This window comes from Zingiber officinale, chromosome 3B (assembly GCF_018446385.1).
Source record: "Zingiber officinale cultivar Zhangliang chromosome 3B, Zo_v1.1, whole genome shotgun sequence".
NCBI lineage: Eukaryota > Viridiplantae > Streptophyta > Magnoliopsida > Zingiberales > Zingiberaceae > Zingiber > Zingiber officinale.
In genome coordinates, this window is record NC_055991.1 from 46048144 (window position 1) to 46069937 (window position 21794).

At 34.1% G+C, this 21794-nt stretch overlaps 1 protein-coding gene across 1 annotated transcript; it reads right to left on the reverse strand.

Moving 5' to 3' along the window:
• Nucleotides 1–961: 961 nt before the first annotated feature.
• On the reverse strand, nt 962–18788 carry LOC122056458. Its single transcript, XM_042618420.1, has 5 exons — nt 18443–18788; nt 4112–4292; nt 3029–3494; nt 1710–1775; nt 962–1629 (listed from the first exon to the last, which is right to left on the reverse strand). The coding sequence occupies exons 1-5, from the start codon at nt 18530–18532 to the stop codon at nt 1143–1145; spliced, it is 1290 nt and encodes a 429-aa protein (XP_042474354.1). The 5' UTR covers nt 18533–18788; the 3' UTR covers nt 962–1142.
• Nucleotides 18789–21794: the final 3006 nt, after the last annotated feature.

Genomic DNA, 21794 nt, shown 5'->3' on the forward strand with positions numbered 1-21794 from the left:
ACAATTGCCTAATATTTTTTAAACTTAGTGGCTTATGGTAAGAACTTGACTAGTATCAAAATTTTCAAACATCTTGTACGGCCAATGCAACAACGTTTCATAAATAAATTGCAAAGGAATATGTGTATGATTTTCTAGTAAGATTGGATGATATAGTAATATTAGTTCTTAGGTGTGATCCTTTTCTCTCTTTATGGAAAACGTATAAGTATGTGAAACAGGAAGAGAGTAAATTATCTCTACTGATTGATCAGGGATGCTTAATGATTCCTCTGCTCTACCATAACTATATAAGTTAATGCAATTGTAAGTGAGCTATAGAACACTATAGCAAAAAGTATTATATTATTGTGAGAAGCCAAGACATACTTTGTACACACATGCGGGAAACGTCATGGTTGCTCAACATGTGGTCGAGGTGGAAAAAATACTATCAAAAATATCCTTATTGCTAGTCATACTATCGAAAATATCCACGGTAATTCTAATGATTTATGGAGTTTAAATTCTAGAGCATTTAATCATATGACTAGTACTCAGAAAAAAATTCCTTGCCTGTTCTTCTTGTTCATGCCCAGATAATGTGTTATACAAGCCTTTATCTCCTACTGTTAGGAAAGTTTCTATAAATTGCACTTCTTCTATTAACCCACCTCTTGTCTTACATATTCCTTGTCTTTTACATAACCTTCAACAAGGTCACAACAAATACAAACATACTATACCACAATGTGACATAGGTATTTACATGGTTCCGCAACCCTGCTAGTTGAAACTTACGATTCTTTTGATGGATCACCCTCAACATTTATATTTTAAAGTAGAATTTCCACCTACATCAGTATCAGGGTCTATATTCGCATGGTTTTACAAACAACTAAAGTTGATCTCTTTAACGAGCAACTGTCAATTAAAAAAAAAATCAAAAATTAAAAATAGACTCTCATGAAGATCTTAGCTCTGGTAGAATGAACTTTCTTTACAAACCAAAACAGGATTAACATTTTGAAGAAGCAAGCTGTCAGGCAAATTGCATTTCTTCACAAACCACAAAGGACCTTTTTCTGCACAGCCGGCAAAAGAAACGTTAAACTGTTTTATGATTATAGACTCAAATTTAAGGTCATCCTTGCAACGGAAGGTTATGCAAACTTCAACGCTGTCACTGCTACTAATGCCATGGTTCTGAAGAGAATCTCATTCATGCTTCTCTTAACCATGCTGGCTACTTCCTCCTCCTTAAGATTCGACTTGCCTGAGCTTTTGCTGAGATAAACAAGGGTATCCCTCAGTCCATTGATCGCCCACGAAAGCCAGAAGAGACCAAGTCCACATCCAGTACTCAAAACCCTGCTAGCACCCAGAGCCACCCTTCCACATGCCACTGTGTATGCGACTGAGAAAATAATGGCAAGGCCGGTACCAGCAATGGCAGCAGAAATTTTGGTGAGTACTTGGCTTATCTCGGGGCCTGATTTCTTTAGTGAAACCAAGGATGTGCTGCAGCTTCCATTCAGGAGAACAGAAAGAAGGCTTTCAAAGGCATGAAATGAGTTCCTCTGATAAAGGTCTCGTTCTGTTGATCGTTTCTTTTTCTTACTCATGGGTTTCTGCTTAGGGACTTCAGAGCTGAGTCAGAAAAGGTCAACATAAAATACTTACAATGTAAAAAACTCTCAATGTTAACTTTAATTGATACAAAGGTGTACCTTTTCACAGGAGCAACGGTTGCCGGCGTCACCTGTTTTTGTGCTTGAGAGCGTCGTCTACCCCTTCTGCACATATGCCATCATCCATGATTTATAGTCAATTAGATGCAATTTTTACATTCATGCTAACTGTTTATCATGATTTGAAGTTTCTATTTTTTAATTCACATCTTTATATGAGCAATAGCAGCTGCTATCATGGCAACTATACATAAAATAATCATAATTTCCCTGATTCTTGAGTTTGCAGATTTTATATGAGAAATAGCTACTGTTCCCACGACATAAATGGGACAAGACACAAAAAAAAAAAATGGTCATCCCAACGGCAATGTACTGCCTTTTCAGCAATAACTAAAAGCACAACAAGTTAAAGAGGCAGCACGCATAGTGATGTATAAAAAGCCTAATCACAAGGTATTGAAGCGACTAGGGAAACAAGGTATTGAATAACTTACAAAGTTATTTAACTTGATATTGAAAATGCAAAAAAAATATTTGATCAATGGAAGGGTACTCTAGTTCCCTTATATAAGTACTCTATAGCCTATTGTTAGCTACCAGCTTATGGATTGGGCTCTTCCCAGAAATTTAAACTTTTGGTCTAAATAACCACCAAATCAAATTATCATGATATCAAAAGGACGTCATGTATCTGGACCCCCATATTGCCCTTGGATCAGTCCAATCCTACTCGCCTGCCAACATGAGGGAGAGCACTTGGCAGTAGAATATAAATATGAAGATGGTACCAACTTAAGTTTCTATTAAGAGATCAGCTGATCAAAATTAATACTTTTTCTAAAACAATATTTAAGGCTATAAATGATATCTAAACTCAGAAAGGGTTATCAACACAAACACAGCAACAGAATATTAAACAAATTACCAAATCAAATTATCATGATATCAAAAGGGGTCATGTATCTGGGTCCCCATATTGCCCTTGGATCAATCCAATCCAACTCACCTGCCAACATGAGTGAGCACTTGGCAGTAGAATATAAATACGAAGATGGTACCAACTTAAGTTTCTATTAAGAGATCAGCTGAATAAGCTGATAGAAATTAATACTTTTTCTAAAACAAAATTTAAGGCTATAAATGATATCTAAACTTAGAAAGGGTTATCAACACAAACACAGCAACAGAAATATTAAACAAATTAGATTAAGTGAGAATACAGTTCAAAGTAATAGTCATGCACAACATAAAACATTCGGCCCAAATATGTTGGAAATAGTAGAAAATTAATAATAATAACAATAACAACAACAACAACAACAACAATAATAATAACAACATAACAGTGTACATACCTTGTGAAGTACGGGACCAGCAATGACTTTTTACTGCCAATTGGCGATCTTTTTGGCAGATTAAACTTTGAGACAATTGATAGAAGATCTTCTATTTTAGCTGGATTGTCCGGGAACAGAAGCTGTCCATCTTGATCCTCCCTATAGTATAAAGTATCAGACAAGTTCCTACCAAAGTCCAACTGAAATTCTGGTGCATAAATCTGTTTCAATATATGCAGAGGATGGTCCTGATCATTCATCTCAGCGTTATAAAGAGAAAATTTGTCATCCATAAGTACATGGCGAGGAGATAACATGTCGATAGCCACATCATGAAGACCCATTACTTCTGAAAGCAAAGACACATCCAAGTCTTTACCTTCAGTAAACTTAGATCTAGACCTTAATAATTCCATGATCTTTTCATTTCTTATGCACTTCTCTGCAATTCCCAAACTGAACAGCACTGAATTAGTGTGTGAATCTGTTGCAGAATAGAGAAATCAAATTGTTAAATTTAGAATTTTTACAAAGGAAAACAATCCTAATCTTAACAAAAGAATAAAGAAAAAAGATGTTGACAATTTTAATTTCCCCAACTCTTTTATGTCAATAAAAACCCTTCTACTATAGTTCTACCAAACCAACGGTGGAATTTCTAGAAGCTACATGGTTACACTTTCTAAGAGTAGGACAACAACCAACACAAGCATGCATAACATGAGAACAAACAAGGACATCCAAAAATCAAGGTTTTAGAGTATAATAGGTTGGAACTATCAACACACTACTTTGCACTGGAAAATCAACATATAAAACTATTTGTACTGACCTGCATAATGCTTTAAATAGTACCCAAACCTATGACACAGACGTTTATAGGTAACCTTATCAGTTTGTGCATTCCTTAAGAGATTATCTCATTGACTAGAGAAATGATACTTTTAGATCGATTTGTAAGAATTGAATGCATATATTCCTGTAAGAAGCATATGAATTTGTTACACTTATTAAATAAATTGTACCCACATCAACATCTAAACACTGGCTAAGATGGTATAACTTCGATTTATGACTTTATGATACTAATAAACTGCAGACCTTGGACATCCATAAGAACAGTTTGTCTAATCATTGGAGATATCCTCAAAGATTGATTGCTCCCCAATAACATAGGCATTGGATGAAGTAATTCCTCAGACTGGTGCACATCAAACTGAACAGAACCAGATTTTGCTGCATCTTGTTTTCTACCATTAAATGACAACCCAGAATGAAATTCCTGAAGCATAAAAAAAAAGTGAACATGCTGTGTGTGCAAAAAATAATAGTTTTTTTTCATCAGGTGTAAATCGAAAAACATAATAAGAGATTGGAATTATGCTTAAGTTTACATCATAAAAAAGGAGAAGCTTGTACACTGCTGCAATTGCAAATGATAATATGGCGTGTTAGATTAATTACAATTATATTGATTTGGCAATTTAATGACAAGTGAAAAGCGTGTACTCTTAAGAATTACCAAGAAAATATATGTTTCTTGAAGGAATATAGTATTAAAAATCTCCATCACATCTCATGATTCCTTCAAAAAAAAAAAATCCAAATATATGCAAGATGTTAAGCCACATGCATAGTGTTCGTCAAAGGCCCAACACATGTATTGTAGTATAGTCATAAATAATGAGGATCACATGCACATAAGAAGCAATACAGGAATTTAATTCCTTCCATATGATGGTAATAATGAGTTTGATGTCCACATAAATTCACATCTTTTTCTAAATTCAGATGTGGAAAAGATGCAACAAAGAAGTGGTGTGGTGTGGCATCAGGATCGCAGTCCACATCTCATGCGAGGCATCAGGATTGCAGTCCACGTTTCATGCAAGGCATCAGCAATTGCCTTCCTAAGCAAGCAACAGCTCACAAAAAGTGTTTACCCCTTCGAGAGCACACAATTAGAGTGCAATGTTCTCCTCTCAAATGACTACTATTATTGCTGTCATCCCTTTAGACACGAATCACTGCCCCATCCACCTTTCCTGTTCAGTTCTGTTCCACCATTGCTGCTGCCACCCAACCACCGCCCCTTTTGTGAATCATAACAATCCCCGCCATCACCAGTCACCCTTTCCCCCTCCACTAGAACAATCCTTAACTCTCCTCTAAATACTCGGCTATTAGCTTCATCAAAACATGGCAAGTTGTGGTTCGTCATACTCTAAGCTAGAGTGAGTAGTAACATTATTAGTGAGATGAGACACCGCTGCCCTTTTGCTTGTACACGTGTAACCAAGAAAGAGAGGGTTGCAATGAAAGACTTGTGTATGTGATCATGACCTCTACCTTCTTCTGAGCATATAAGCACGTAGTGGGCACTAGCACCTAAGAGGTACTCAAAGGTGAGTAGGGGTGTAAATGAACCAAGCCGTTCGTAAGCTATTCGAAGCTCGATTCGATAAAAACTCGTTTAAGCTCATTTAATGAGGCTCATTAAGATAAACAAACCAAGTTCAAGCTTCACAATATTCGGCTCGTTAGCTCGTGAACATGTTCTTTAAGCTCATGAATCAATTTTTAAATAAATAATAATAATTTTGATATTGAATTTATAGATTTTACACTCTACTCATGAAATATATAGATAAATATATTAAATTTATTTATTAGAATAAAATTATAAATTTTATTAAGAATATTATATTTTTCTCTAAATATATAATTTAGTTTTTAATGAATATTTAAATTTATAATTTATATTTATTAAGCTCGTTTAGGCTCGATAAAAGCTCGAATAAGCTCGTGAGCCATGAGTATATTTATTAAATAAAGCTCAAGCTTGACTCGATTATAAACGAGTCAAACTCAAACATTCAAGAGTTCGGCTCGGCTCGGCTCAGCTCGATTACACCCCTAAAGGTAAGTGATGAGTTGAGATGAATATTCTTTTATAAATCGATGCATGTTTGCAGCAAATCACAAAGCACACGAGCATAAGACATTGTGCATCAACTCATTTTCAGCATACAACCTTCTCTTGATGTAGAACCTGAATGATTTTACAAGTCATCCTCCATCAAGTAAGAGGTATCTACTAGTAAAACATGCTAATAAATTTTGATTAGGAACCTCATATGATGGAGGAGGCTCGATTGATCTTATTTACTCTTATCTACTTATCTGTTTTGGTTGTTTTTTTTAGCCTTTGACTCTTATGCAATAACATATGCATCATCATGATAAATATAGCCTACCATTTGCTAATTGCTCGCTTAAATTACAACTAAATTCTTAATGCTAGTATCAAGCTATAACCACATGCTACATACTTAGTTTGCTTAGACTCTTTATCATATTTGTGTTCACAATACAACTTTTCTTTTATTGTTATTATTTCTATTGATGCATGCACACATCTTGCATATTAGAGTGGATAAAAAATAAAGAGATTTGAAATTTTTTTCCAAATTTTGGAGATGTAAAATATTACATTTTAGCTTAAATTATATTTTAATTTTTGTAACTAAATTTCATTTTATGTATAAAATATCTAAAAAATAAAATATATAAAACTCAACTAGAACTTGGCTCAATCAACAAAAATTTAGATTCAATTTTTTTTAATAAAGTCGATATTGAATTTAATTATTTTTTTTATACCTTTGAACTTTTACAAATGTGGCAAAAGATAATTCGCTCACCCCTAACACCCCCGTCAATCCGTCCCTCGGCCAACAATGAGGAGGTAAATCGCGGATGACTACTAGCTATTAGTAGGACAAGGCATGGAGGAAGGCATACTCGAACGTGCCGAGTTTCGACCTCATGACCGAATGTGGCAACACCCCATGCCTCAACCACCGCACTGCCCCGAAGGGACCCTTTTGAACTTTTTCAAAGAACTTTAATATGATCCAATAAGGGTACACCTAAATTACAAATAATAAAGAAAAGATAAATGAATTATTTTTTCAACTTAATCAAAGTGTAATATTGAACCTTATCTGCTCTTGTTACTCACAATCTCACTAAACCCTAATTTTCTTGATGCTTGTTCGCATGATTTCTCTTACTCTTTTCTAGAGAAAGAAGCCAAATTTTATCCTATTTAATTTTTACATCTTAAATTTTATTTTAAAAATTATAGATGACTAATTAAGCTAACTAAACAAATGCTAGGTTTCTTTTTAATAATCTAGGTGTCTGGATATCATAGACAATCTTCCCCTAGTTCGCCTATTGAGTAAATCTGAAGCAACTAATGCAAGGTTTAGGGGATCAACTATCGAGTAGAAGTCAATTTAGGGTTGGATGGAGCCCATTGAGCGGCTAATGAATAAGGCTCGATGGGTTTAAATTGGACTTGTTTTGAATTTAGTTGCTTCAGGACCAAATAAAGTTTAGTTTATATATAGAATAATGTAGTCAGTCATGTTTAATTAGATTAGGAGTAATTTTAGAAAGTTAAAAATCATTTCTATTCTCTCTCTCCACTTATTCTTCTCACTCCAACCCTAATTCTTTTCTTCCTCTGCCTCGCCTATAACTGGTTATCCACTACATGCACCATTTACAATCGAGCGCTAGTCCACTTCTCCCCTTTAGCTACCTTTCTCTCTTCCTCAGTATCTCTCCTAATCTCTCTCCCTATTATCTCTCTGTTTCTGCTACATGCACTGCCATCACTTAAGAATTCTCATATAGAGTCATAAAGTGAGAAGAATAGTGAACTCATGAGGCTCTGATGTCATTATCAAAGTTATCTCACGTGTTGGTCAACAGGCAACATAGTAAATTCTGCTATCACCACAATTTGGCATTTTAATCCTAAAACATAATGACGAGTGGATTCGATCCCATACATTGCAACATTCCACACAATAATTGATTATTGTTTTACATTTATCAAATTTTGCTTCCTTCATATTTTGTGAGTTAGCATTAGAAGCTTACGCTATTTTACAACTAGCAAAATTGCAATCTTTCCCCTTATGTTGCAAAGTAAAGAGAGTTATTCTCCACAGTCAAAGGGTTGTTACCTGTAGAGTTATTCATCTCAGCCCACTAAGAGATCAAAATATGTCCTTGTCAGAGAAGGGTCTAACAAAGTGTCTTTTTTTTTTTGTACCTCCACTAGCATGTGTATTCATATCATCAACCATAATCATTTTTTACAAGGAAGGCCTATAAAGCTTATAAACATAAGTAGGTTTGGGACACTCGTGGGCAAATCTAATCTATTGAAGGCCTATTACTTGATCCATAACGTGAAGCAATGAAGGATGAAAAGGTCAAGTTCGCTACTTTGTATTTTAATAGGGCAGCAAAAGCTTGGAGGAAGAAACGGAAACCACTTTAAAAGTGAACCAAATTCTTATTGTTTTATCTGCTTTCCTAGATGCTTTCTAGAAGCAATAATACCCAAAAAGTATGTTACCACACAAAAGGAGGCATTTCAATAGTCTCACAATGTGACAGAATATGTCACAAAGTTTGAACGCTTTTACGGAATTCAACACATTAGTGGTGGTAGATGATGATAAACAAGACCATTTTATTTAAGGCCTAAATTAATCCTTTAATGTTTATCCTTAGCACAAGTTATCAAGTTTCATCAAATAATGACTATAGCCATGAAAATTGAAGCTATTAGCAACTACATCAAACATCAACAACCACCAAGTTTGGGTCGGCTACATGGATTCTCCTAGGATACATGGATCCTATTGTGTCATTAGGCTCAATCCTCTATAATATCATCATCTATATTCATATGAATTTTATCATATTTTATTGTTACTAATCAAATCTTCTTTGGTCTTCCTTGATTAATATACGTATTTGATATGATTTCACATAGCCTAATTGAGGCATTTATTGGTCACCTAAGTACATGTCTATATCATTTTAAATAGTCTAGTTCAATGAATATCATGTATAAATCTTGTTTTTTTCGAAATACTTTTTAATCCGTTGTTTAAAAAATGTATAGCTTCTATCATCAACCTTTAAAGCATGAATCCAGATTGATTTTCGATCACCTTGCTTTACTTCCTTAATATTTTTTTATTACTCTTTTCCAAAGTTTCATATTATATCTCATTAGCTTAATGCCCTTGTAATTCGCACAATTTTATATATTTCCTTTCTTGTTATACAGAGGACTCAAGTACTCACCCTCCACTAATTAAGCATTTTTTTTTTAAAAAATATTAGATTAAATAACTTAGTGAGTCATTAAATACACACTTCCCTGAGCATTTTCATGCCTCTATTGGAATATTATTCGGTCTAACCATTTTTTTCATTTTTCATCCCATTTAACACTTGTATAACTTCTAAAATTTTAATTTTCTGATAAAAATTTAAAATTCTATATTTTTCTTACCTGCTTAAATTTCCTAAAGTAAATATCCCTTTATTAAAAAGTTAATGAAAATACTTCTTTCATCAACCTTTTATTTCCTTATCCTTCACTAGTACCTTATTGAATTCATCTTAAATGTATTTTATTTGGATAAGATCCCTAATTTTCCTTTATTTTGCTTTAGTTATTCTATAGATATCCCTTTCTCCTTTTGTATCAAGTTGTTGGCACAAGCATTCAAAAGCTTCATTCTGGCATCAATTACTGTTTTCTTGATCATTGCATACTTTTTATAATTTTCTTCATTCTTAAAGTGTACATCATTTTTTCTTTCTTAAGTTTCTCTTATTTGATAGCGCAACCATCCTCATTCCACTAGCAAGATTTGGTAGTATCCATCCTCTTGACTCACTAAGCACGCTCTTAGCCAGTGTTTTCAAATTTGATGTCATCTTACCCTATATCGTATTCAAGTCGTCATGTATTTTTTCTAATACTTGTGCTCCTACCCTCTATGTAAATATATTTTTCTTTTCATCTTTTAACTTTCATCACTTGATCTTTCAAGTCATGCACATTTTTTTTCTACTGATATTATGCTTACGATATGTATCTAATATCACTAACATATGTTGGATGGTTTTCTCTAGGAATGACTACCAAGCAGTCTTTACAAATTTTTCTCTCCATCTTCATAATTATAAGAAAGTCAATCTATAATTTATTGTTCCCACTTTTGAAAGTAACTAAATGTTCTCTCTTCTTGAAAAATGTATTAGTTATTATAAATTCATATGCTATCGCAAAATCAATATAGCTTTTTCTCGCCTCCATCACTTGTCATCCTCATTGTTTCAATGCTCCTTGTCGCTCAGTATATCACATGCAACCTTCTCTAATCTTTGCGAACCTCAAGCCATTAAGTTGTCAACTTGGTCATGCTACTCCAGATCTACTCTAGCACCAACTCAGTACTCATCATCCTATGGTCCCTCAAATGTTCCGTACTATCCTTCTCCGATCTCATTGGACCTCCAAACCATTGAGTGTGTCACCTTGGCCACGCCAAGCCAACATCCAATATCACTCAAGCTCGTCGACCCACGAGCTATCCAAACTACATGTGTGTTCCTACAAGTCTCTACATGCTCAAACATACATATCAAATATACACAATGCAAGGCCTAGCCCAATGTTACACCAAAGCACATAAGACACAATTGCACTAAGAAATTTATCTTGATAAAGTTTTAACTTATCTTATCTTTTTCACTCGTGATTTTATTTTCATTTGATTAATTTAACCAATTTTCTAATGATATGAACTCATTTGTAGCTATTTCATTGAACTATGCTTTCTTGAAACTTCCATTATTTTATATAAGATGATTGATTTCTCAAAAATGATTAAATCATGCCTTTGTTGACACTCATCCAACTCCGATGATTTATATTAGTGTCGGCCTATTTTGACAACCATGCACAAAATTAATGCACCAACTATGTAGCCACATTTGAAAACATTGGTATATAGCAAAATTTTGTATGCACCCATACTATAAAGCAAAGAAAAGATTGTTTAAATTTCACAAATAGAATACAAGAGTGTGTTGTGTTTGTTAGGATGTATACTAAAAGTCTAGCTTTTGGTATAAACATTTATCTAAAAATAAGAATCACATTGGTCAAATGTCTACATTTATGATAAATGTAGTTGTTCAATTAATTTATATTGTAGATAACATGGTGTGTGGTGTCACACACAGAAGATCATATTATCAATACCTTATAAATTATAAATAGTAGCTCACGACCAAGATGGAAAGGAACAGACCATTAGAAGGTCGTAGTGTAATTAGGTATTAGTTTATCTTAACTATATAATTACACTAGTACACTTAGAGTGTATTGAGTAGGACCATTAGAGGTCGTTTCTTTTATACTGACTTTATAAAGGAACAAAGACCTCAGTTATTATGGAAGTGTGTGCTCTTAATCCTAATATAATAACAAGCACATATATTTGATATTTATTTCTTTAATTTATCAATGGGTGAGATTTAATTCGATGAATCAATAAGCCCGATAAGTTGGGAAATGATATCACTTATAGTGTGTTGTTGATTATAGAAGGAACCGTGTCCTAGTAATCTAGGTTGAGAATGTCCCCAAGAGGAGCTCATAAGGATTTTCATGTTAAACCCTGCGGTGGACTTAGTCCGACGTGATGATGAAGTTGAGTGGTACTACTCTTGAGCTAGATATTAATTAAGTGAGTTGTCAAGAACTTACTTAATTAGTGGACATTGTTATCTTAAACACGTGGAGACTAACACACTCATGATAAGAAGGAGCCCAAATGTAATTTGGGATCGTGCGTAGTTCAATAATAGTTCTCAGTGGAATGAATTATTATTGATAAAATTAAGTTGTGTGTTTGGGGCGAGCACGGGATACTTAATTTTATCGGGAGACCAAAACAATTCCTCCTCTCGGTCCTATCGTAGCCTCTAGTATATGGAGATTTATACCCACCGCATACCCATCTTCTTACTATCTAAGGGTCGGCCAAGCTAGCTTAGAACCCAAGCTGGGCGCCAAGACCAATGGATGGACGAAGATGGTGGCCGCCAAAGCTTGGGTCCAAAGCTTAGGTGGCCACTAGAATATTAAAGAGGATTTTATTAAAATTATTTCTTATGTGGATATCATGATTTTAAAGAGAGTTTAAAATTAAAAATTTCCTTTTATAGCTTTTACAAAGATTAAGAGAAGAGATTAATCTCTTTCCTTATTTGTAGTTTAAAAGAATGGTTTTAATTTTTGGTAAAACTTTCCTTATTTGTAAATCATCTACATGTTTAAAGAGAGTTTAAAATTTGAAATCTTTCCTTATTTGTTGATTAAAGGAGGATTTTAAATTTTAAGAAAACTTTCCTTTTAACCATGTTCATGATTTAAAAGAGTTTAAAATTAAATATTCTCTTTTATAAGTTTCTATAAAGATTAAGAAAAGATTTGATATCTTTCCTTATTTGTAGATTAAAAGAGATTTTAATTTATAGAGATAACTTTCTTTTTATCCACGTGTTTAAAGAAAGATTTTAATTTATTAAATTTCCTTTTTATAAACCAATCGTGAAGGGATAAAATTATTGGAGAAATTTTTATAAATTTCGGAAACAAATAAGGAAGTTTTAATTGGTGTTTAAAATTTTATTTGCTTGGAGATATTATTTGTTATGGTCGGCCATTGTAATTTGAAAAGAGAAAATTGTTTTAATTAAATAAATTTTCCTTTTCAACGGCAAAAAAATTAAGGAAATTTTATTAAATTTTCCTTATTCCAAGACCAAGGATTATAAAGAAGGATAGAGGAGGCTTGAGGTTGAGGACTACATTCATTTTCTCCCTCTTTTCCTCGGTGTGGTGGTCGGCCCTTCCCTTTCTTCTCTCCTCTTGTTGTGGCCAAAATCTATCATCTCTTGGAGCTTGGAGGATGCGGCCGGATCAAGGAAGGAGAGAAAGCATGCATCCGAGCTTGGTTGGTGGAAAATTCTTCATCCTTTAGAAGTTCTTGTGCTTGGCCGAAACTTGAAGGAAGAAGGAAGAAGGTGCCTAGGTGGTTCTCATCTTGGAAGATCGTTGCCCACACAACGTCCGAGGTTAGAAGAGGAATACGGTAGAAGATCAAGAGGTCTTTCTAAAAGGTATAACTAGTAATTTTTCTTTTCGCATCATACTAGTTATTTTTGGAAATAATACTAAATACAAGAGGCATATGATTCTAGTGTTTCGAATTTTGTTTTTGATATAGTGTTCTTTTGTTTTTTTTTTCCTTGTGATTTGATTGTTCTTTTCGATTGACCTAAAGTTATTTTAGGAAATTAAATATTAGCTTTCCTTAAAAGGTTTTGTCTAGTCGGTGGTGGTTGCTCCCATATCCAAGAAGGTCATGTGCCTCGCCACGTCAGTACTGGGAACTAATTTTGGAAATTAATATTTAATGGAATTAATAACTTAAGTGATTTGGATCAAACGTGTTAAGTTCCGCAGGAGATCCAAGTCAAAACCTAAAAGAACAAATAAATTAAGTTTTGGATCAAACATGTTAAGTTCCGCAGGCGATCCAAAATTTAATTTAAAAGAACACATGGTAGCTAGTAAAAGGTTCAGACCTTTGTACAAATTTTTGTACAGTGGAACCTCTAGGTTTTCCGAGTAGCAACCAACAGTGTTAACTATGAGCTAAAACAAAAATAAAAAAGACATCAAATGTTGATATTCTCATCCCTCATATATGTAAGTACCCCGTGGTAATTTTAATATGATCAACCAAGTCAAATTAAGTCCTGTTATTATTTAACCCCGTGTCTAAGTGTGCATGAACTTATAAGCACAGGAAGTCGAGCGCAAGACGCAGCTAGTGAGAATGGCGGCACGGGAGAGAGTCGATGGGCTCGGTGCGTCCGAGGGATGAGGTGCTGCAAAAGAGTGCAAACAAGAAGGAAGCACGTGGCATTTCCGAAGGACGAGAAGCCGGAGCGAAAGCTTGCTCGAAGAGAAAAGAAGCTGAACTGCCTTATGGAAGGCGCCTTCCATGGCTTGAAAGCGCTTTCGATGAACAATGCGAACGTGCCTTCAATGGCTTGAAGGCGGCTTCCCAGTGACCGTTGGTGAAGATAAAACTTTATCTTCACACGGATAAAATTGCCACGCTAGAGACGCTATCCACCCTATTGAAGGCGTCTTCCAGCCTCGGATAGAATTTTCCAAGGGCTATAAAAAGATCCCTGGAGGTAGGAATAATTGAACAACTCTTGTATTCACTTCCTAGCACATTTCTAAGCGTTCGACGAGTGTAATAGACTTCTCCGCCTACACAAATGAGATTTTTTCCATGCTTTCTTCTGTCTTAAATTAACAGCCACCTAGGTTGTAATCAAGTAACTTCTTAGTGTCTTTAATTTATTAGTTGTTTAATTTCCTTTTTATAAGTGTGCTACTAATCTAAGTTGAAAGATCGAGAAGAGTTTTTATTTTATTTTTCAACAGACAATTCACTCCCCTCTTGCCAGCCTAGCCTGTTCCAACAAGTAGTATCAGACCCAGGTTGCTTCAGAAAGACTAACTGCCGACCGAAGCACGAGAGATGGTCGGATCGAGCATCTACCAACCAAAGTTTGAGGGAGAATTCGCGAGCTGGATGAAAAAGATAAAGGTATTCTTCAAGACAGGTTTCGATTTACTATTAATCATGAAATTTGGTTTTGTAGTACCAGAGGGCAAAGAAGAATATCAATGAACGAATAAAGAGCAAGCCGACTTCGTGGCAAACGGCAAAGTAGAGTTTCATCTTCTTAGCATCTTACCACCTCAAGAAGTCAACCGGATCGGAGCCTACGAGTCAGCCAAGGAGTTTTGGGAGAAATTCCTGGAACTACATGAAGGAACTCAAAGGCAAATCTTACGAGACGGGATTTATTCCGGAACCAGATCATCAACATTAAATTAGAAGAAGGCGAAACCGTTGCATGCCTTCACTCAAGAATAAAAGAACTCATCACCAAACTCACGAATCTCGGAGAAAAGGTAACCAACCGAGATTCGCTAAGGTACGTGCTTAACGCATTTCCTAGAACTACTGAATGGGCATCATTAGTAGATGCTCATTATATCTCTAAGGATCTAGAAGTAAGTATCCTAGAAGAATTATTTTCAACTTTTGAAGTTCATGAAACGAGATGTGCAGATCTGACGAAGGAGCCCAAGCACAACATCGTCTTAAAAGCAAAAATGCACGAACTAGATTTTGAATCTTCTCTCGATGATAACGAAACGGTGTTCATGGTAACAAAGTTTAAAAAGTTATTTAAAACTAATAAATTTAATTAAGTACAGGATAAAAGAAGAAGAAGAAAAATAAGATGCTACCACTGCAATGAAAAAAGGCACGTGAAAGACAAACTGTCTTAAATTGAAGAGCAAGGACAAAAAACCAATCCAAACAAAACATTGAAATCTAAAGGCGACATGGGACGAAACGTCGTCCGAATCGGAGATCGAAGCCCTCGCCGGACTTGCGCGCAAGTCACCAAGAAGATAAAAACGAAGCAAGCTTGTCCGAAATAAGCATCGAGAGTATCGATGAAGGGGAAGTGACATCAGAAGACAACAACACTTCAGGCGGCCTTCAGATTATGGGATCGAAAAAGTAAGTCAGATACGGTCTTTACCTCTTGATAAATTATTTCAGTTTATAAAAATGTTATCAAAAAATTTCTATAAATTAGAAAAAGAAAATGACAAATTAAAAGGAATTCTAGCAATATCTTGTCGATTAGAAAACTTCGACAAGATAAAAATGGAAAATGAGAAATTGAAAGTAGAAATAGAAAGTTAAAAACTCATGCATGCTCACATATTCAATAAGTTAGAAGATCTAATGGATTAAATTGACACTTTAAATACCATAAGGGTCAAATTAGAAAAATATCACAGAAATATATTCTTAAGAAATTATTAATTAATCCTATAGGAAGGAATCTATTTTTTGTTCCAAAATCATATTTAGGTTTTTTTTTTTTCATGCCTTATTTTTTTAATTAAAATTTTTGAAAGTTGTACCTAGAGCTTTCAGAAAGAAAATTAAATATTTAATTTCTTTAAAAAACTTTGTCTAGAAGTGGTTGTTGTTCCAATAACCAAGAAGGTCTAGTGTCTCGCCACAATTTGGAAGTCAATTACTAAAATAAATGTTTAATTGACTAACTGTTAAGCATTTAATTGTTATAAAAATACTTTCAAATAAATTGTTTTGCATAAATTCTATTAGAAATTAATTAGAAGTTAATTTTTAATATTAAAAATTCTTGAAATTTTAAAATTTTGAAAAATTATTTTTTTTAATATTTCTTAATATGGAAAGGACTTTATTTCTGTTCACAATAATCTCAACTTTATACGAAAATTTTTTATCTGCCTTATATATGTCTATTAAAATTATTTTTTTTCAACAATTAAAAATATTTTCAAAGTATTGTTTTAAGTCCAGATTTTTTAACGTTTAATCTTTCAAAATTTTCTAGATAAGAGTATTTTTCCTTAGACTTTGTTTTAGACTTTATTCTTAAAGCATTTTAAGTACCCTATTTTTATGTGATCAAAAGGGGAGAAGTGAAAATTAAGTCTAGGGGAGGGTATCATTATTTTTTGCACATTATTATTTGAGATATTGATTAACTTATTATTATTTATTTTTTACCCTAACTTAACTTGGAGTTGCTCACATCAAAAAGGAGAAGATTGTAAGTACCCCATGATAATTTTGATGTGATCAACTAAGTCAAGTTAGGTCTTATTGTTGTTTAACCCCTGTGTCTAAGTGTGCAGGAACTTAGAGCACAAGAAGTCGAGCGAAAGACGCAGTTAGCGAGAAAGATAGCACGGGAGAGAGTGGACGGGCTCGATACGTCCGAGGGACGAGGTGCTGCGAAAGAGTACGCTGGAGAACGAGAAGAAAGCACACGACGATTCTGAGGGACGAGAAGCCGGAACGGAAGCTTGCTCAAGAAGAAAAGAAGTTGAACTGCCTTATGGAAGGCGCCTTCGATGAACAGTACAAAGGCTCCTTCAAGCTTGAAGGCGTCTTCCATGAATAGTGTGAAGGTGCCTTCCCAGTGGCTGTTAGCGAAGATAAAACTTTATCTTCGCACAGATAAAATTGCCACGCTGGAGGCGCCTTCCACCCTATGAAAGGCGCCTTCCAGCATCGGATAAAATTTCCCAAGGGCTATAAAAAGACCCCTGGAACTAGGAATAATTGAACAACTCTTGTATTCACTTCCTAGCATATTTCTGAGCATTCAACGAGTGTAATAGGCTTCTCGGCATACACGAAGGAGATCTTTTCAATGCTTTCTTCTGTCTTGGATTACCAGCCACCTAGGTTGTAACCAAGTAACTCCTTAGTGTCTTTAATTTATTAGTTGTTTAATTTACTTTTTATAAATGTGCTACTAATCTGAGTTGAAAGATCGAGAAGGATTTTGTTTTATTTTTCAACAAGCAATTCACCGCCCTCTTGCCGGCTCAACCTATTCCAACAATATATGCATCATTTAAAGGTCTAAAGAAACCTAACTTCATCTTTGTAATCAATGATCCTTCTATTTCTTTTCTTCCATTTAACCAAGAACTTTTCTTCAATGCTACATAACCCACATACCTGATTTTCATGTACCAATTCCCAATACTTGATGTTAAATGACATAATGAACTCAAAGTTATCATTTCTCAATACTATTGAATATTGATATAGAATTTCAATTCGATATGATAGTTTTATCCTGCTTCGAGTTATATACGGTCTAAGGAAAACTAATTCTTTCCCATCTTTGCACTATTTCTAGATATTTTAAGCATTTTATTGTACTTTCTGAGATTGATGCATCAGAAATCATCCTACAACTGTGTACCAGGCTGTTGTAGTTGAGGTATTCAAGTAGATATCCGATTAACCAACACTCGTTATCTTTCTGGGTAGTCCTTATGATCAATTTAACTATAAATATGATGTTTGTTCTTGTTAGAGAGTTCAGAAGGCCTACAGATGTACAAAACCACTAGAATTCTCGCAAAAGGAATCGGGAGGCCTCTCCTTTCCCTTTCATATCTTTTTTCTAAATCCTATCATCAACAACATTGAAATTGAAACAAGAGAATAAAAGATCTTCTTTTTTTTAACGTTAGAAATTATAGGCAGCCGAGCTCATACGACAAGGCCATCTACCATATAAACCTAGAAGAAGGATGGTTGTGTAGGGAAGTTATCCTTCGCAATTGCAAAATCCCAATTCGAAATCACCAAGAATTCAGTTATTTCATCGGATAGATCTAATTACTTCTTCAAACACACTGAAGTATGAACCAGGTCTTACGAATCAACGAAGCCGAAGAAGAAAAAAAAACAACCAAATGAATCCACTAAACCACAAAGACGAGCTCATAGAATCTCAGCTCAATCATGAAGAAAATGGATTGTTGGGCCGGAATCTCCATACCTTAGGAGGGGTTTTATAGAGGCCCTGATGGTCCTGGTAAAGGATGGCCGACGGCAGGCCAGTGGAAGCGAGGAGGGAGAGCTCCACCATTCTTCGAATTCGAAGAAGAAGAAGAAGAAGCACCACAATTTACCAGAGATAAGCTCGAAGCGCTGAAGAAATTTGAGGCCGATGGGGATTTCTGCGGATCCCCGGCCTCAAAAAAGCGATCGAGCAATTAAAAAGGGAAAAAGAAAGGAAAAGGAATCAGGGGGAGTGAAGGGGCGAGGGTTTGCAATTGGATGGGCTTCGGGCAAGTTGTGGCTTAAAGACACTCGAAAACTTCAGCGACGATAAATCAACTTCATACGAAGTACCTCCTTTGGATGCTACCTGCAATTTTTTTCTATGTTTTTTTTTTATTATTAGTTTTTGAGGATCCGCATTGTTTTCACTTTACGGCAGGTAAGCACTAAATATAAGGTGTTGCTTGTGGTTTGGGATGGCCCCGGCCGTTGCACCTATCGCATCAGCAGTGTGTTGTTATTTGATTGATTTTTTTTCAAAAAAAAAAAGGCAAAAATTTTAACCACAAATTAATATTGATCATTCGATAATGCTCATTGGTTAGTCATAAAAAAAATTATTTTCCATTTTCTTTTATGTAAGTATCATCCAGTTATGTAAATTAATTTATCAATAATGAGTGTCATATAACTTTATTTTTTATGGTGGTAGAGAGCTCTCCATCCATCCTTTATTTTCTCAACAATGACTTATTTTCTCAACAATGGCTAAAGATAAATCACTTATGGTGGCACTGACTCATCTACGATGGTTTAGAAGACTTCTTTAATTCAGGGATATGCTTAATCCATTCCTCCCCAAGGTACAACGGCGGTACAAGAGAAGGATATAACTTCGGTGACTTCAACTTTGCAAACAATTAATGCTAATCATATACCGAATTTGGAGGGAGTTATGGATAAGTTAATGGCAACAACGATAGAGGAGCCGTTACATGGAGCATGACTTGTGGTTCAAAGGAAAAAATAGGACTGTCGACAAGTCTAAATCTGTCAAAAATGGAAATCTATTAAAGGATAATAATCCTAGTAATAATGGTAAGGATAAGAATATAAAATCCATGCTGATAAGAACTCCAACTCATACCCTTTTACACCATTTTAATGTAAAAAAAAAAAATCCCAAATACTATTCAACTTATCTCAAATTGATGAGCCCCGCGCATAAGAAGAAGGATATGATGGACCCGTACAAAAGGTAGCTGCAATGTATCTACATGGGATTTAAGCCCATCTCCGATCATAAAATTTATTTCGGTGTCATTTCAATACTAATTTGATGTCATTTTAGCATCAAATAATTTTCCAACTCTAATTAATACACACCATTTCTTATACTAAAAGGAATATTTTTTAAAATATTCTATTTTCCCATCTTATAATTTATTATTCAACGTACATATTAATTTATTAAATATTTTGATTACTATAATAATTACTATTGAAATTAATAATTGTATGGTACATAATAACTAATTTTTAAATATTACTTATTTAAGTAAATAACTAATATAAATTTATAATATAAAAAATTTACATAATAAATTTAAATTCAATAATATTAATTTATAATATTTAAGAATATTTTAAATATAAATTTAATATATAATATATTATATAAAAAAAAAGGCACTTGCACCATTTGGGTGCTGTGCTGTTCACTTATATCAAAATGATGTAAATTTTAATGTTGGTGAGGGAAGGGGAAGGAAGGGGAAATAAGGGGAAGGAGTGAGGAAAGGGAAGGAAAGGTAAGGAAGGGTAAGTTTTAACCTTCGTTACCCATAGAAAGAGAGATTTTCTTACACCCCGAATTGGGGTGTAAGGAAGGATTAAGGGAAAACAAAAAAAAATTTATTCCAATTTTATCCCTGTTCTTAATAGTTTAAGAAATGCTCCAATTTCTAATTTTGCTATGTCACCGGAGTTCAATTTCCTCGCTTTCTTCACAGCTCGCTCGCTGCCAGATTAGTAGAGAAGAGAGTCCGACACGTCTTCTAACTGAATCGAATGAAGAAACTATTTTTGTCATCAAAATTTAAGAAGATATCTACTATTTTTTAATTTTTTCATCAAAATTTAATAAATTTTTAAAAAATAGAAATTCTCGTTATCAACGTTATCTTTCAAATTTTTTTATTTAAAGTTTCTAAAATCATTATTTTCATTATTTCTCATTTAATTACTTGATTATCGGTAATTCATTATTTTATTATGAATAGTATAAAAAATTTAATTTTTTATTAAAAAATAGCTAATTTAAATGATAATATAATAAATTAATTTTATTATTAAAAATATCTAATTTATATTTATAAAATAAACATTAATATTATGAAAAAAAATTAATTTAAAAAGTAAGGGTATTTTTATAACTTTATCTATTTAATTTTCATTATCATTCCTTTCCTCTCAAACAAAGTAATACACGTTACATTAATGAACCTTCCCTCCCTCCCAAATAAGAAGAAGTTAAATACTTTACTTCCCCTCACTTCCCCTCCCTTCTCCTCCCTTCCCCTTCCGTTAATGAACCTTCCCTCACTCCACCCAAACAGAGGGTAAGTCACAAAAGTTTGTATATGCCAATGAAAAAAAGTAAACGATAATGCATGATCCTGACATTCCTATTTGATCCCTAGCACAGACAACCTTCCATTTCCAAACAACTGCTCCAAAATCTTCTGTCATTCCAAAGAAGGTCACAATGTATCAGGTCATCACTTTCTCTATCAGGCGTAAGAAACATTACTTGGCATTGTTTAGCTATTTATGTATGTCCTATTTATTCTGACCGCTGTCTTCTTTGAGATCATTTCAAAAGCCTTAGAAGTTCCATTGGTGGACTGCGGTTCCTTTGGAAGATTTTAATGAAGTGTTATTATCAACTGAAGTTTTAGAAGGTTACTTTTAACACTTTTCATGCTTGTATTTTTGTTAGAAAGAGATTGGATAGACTTTTTCATTTTCACGTTGCTTGGATGTCTCATCTGGATTATGAAACTTTCGTTTCTAATACTTGAATTCATTCTCAGGATAATGTAGTTTTAAAACTAGATAAAATTAGAGAGTAATCAATCTCCTTTAATAAAGAGGTTTCTGGAAACATTTTTAAAAGAAAGCTCCATATTGATGGTCGTATTAGAGGAGTACATCATCAACTAGATCTTTATCTCTTCTGATCTTGTTAAATTGGAAAGAAAACTTATGATCGAATGGATTGGAATTTCCTTAAGCTTACTTTGACTGACTTTAGCTTGCCTCAACATATTATCAACCTTGTTATG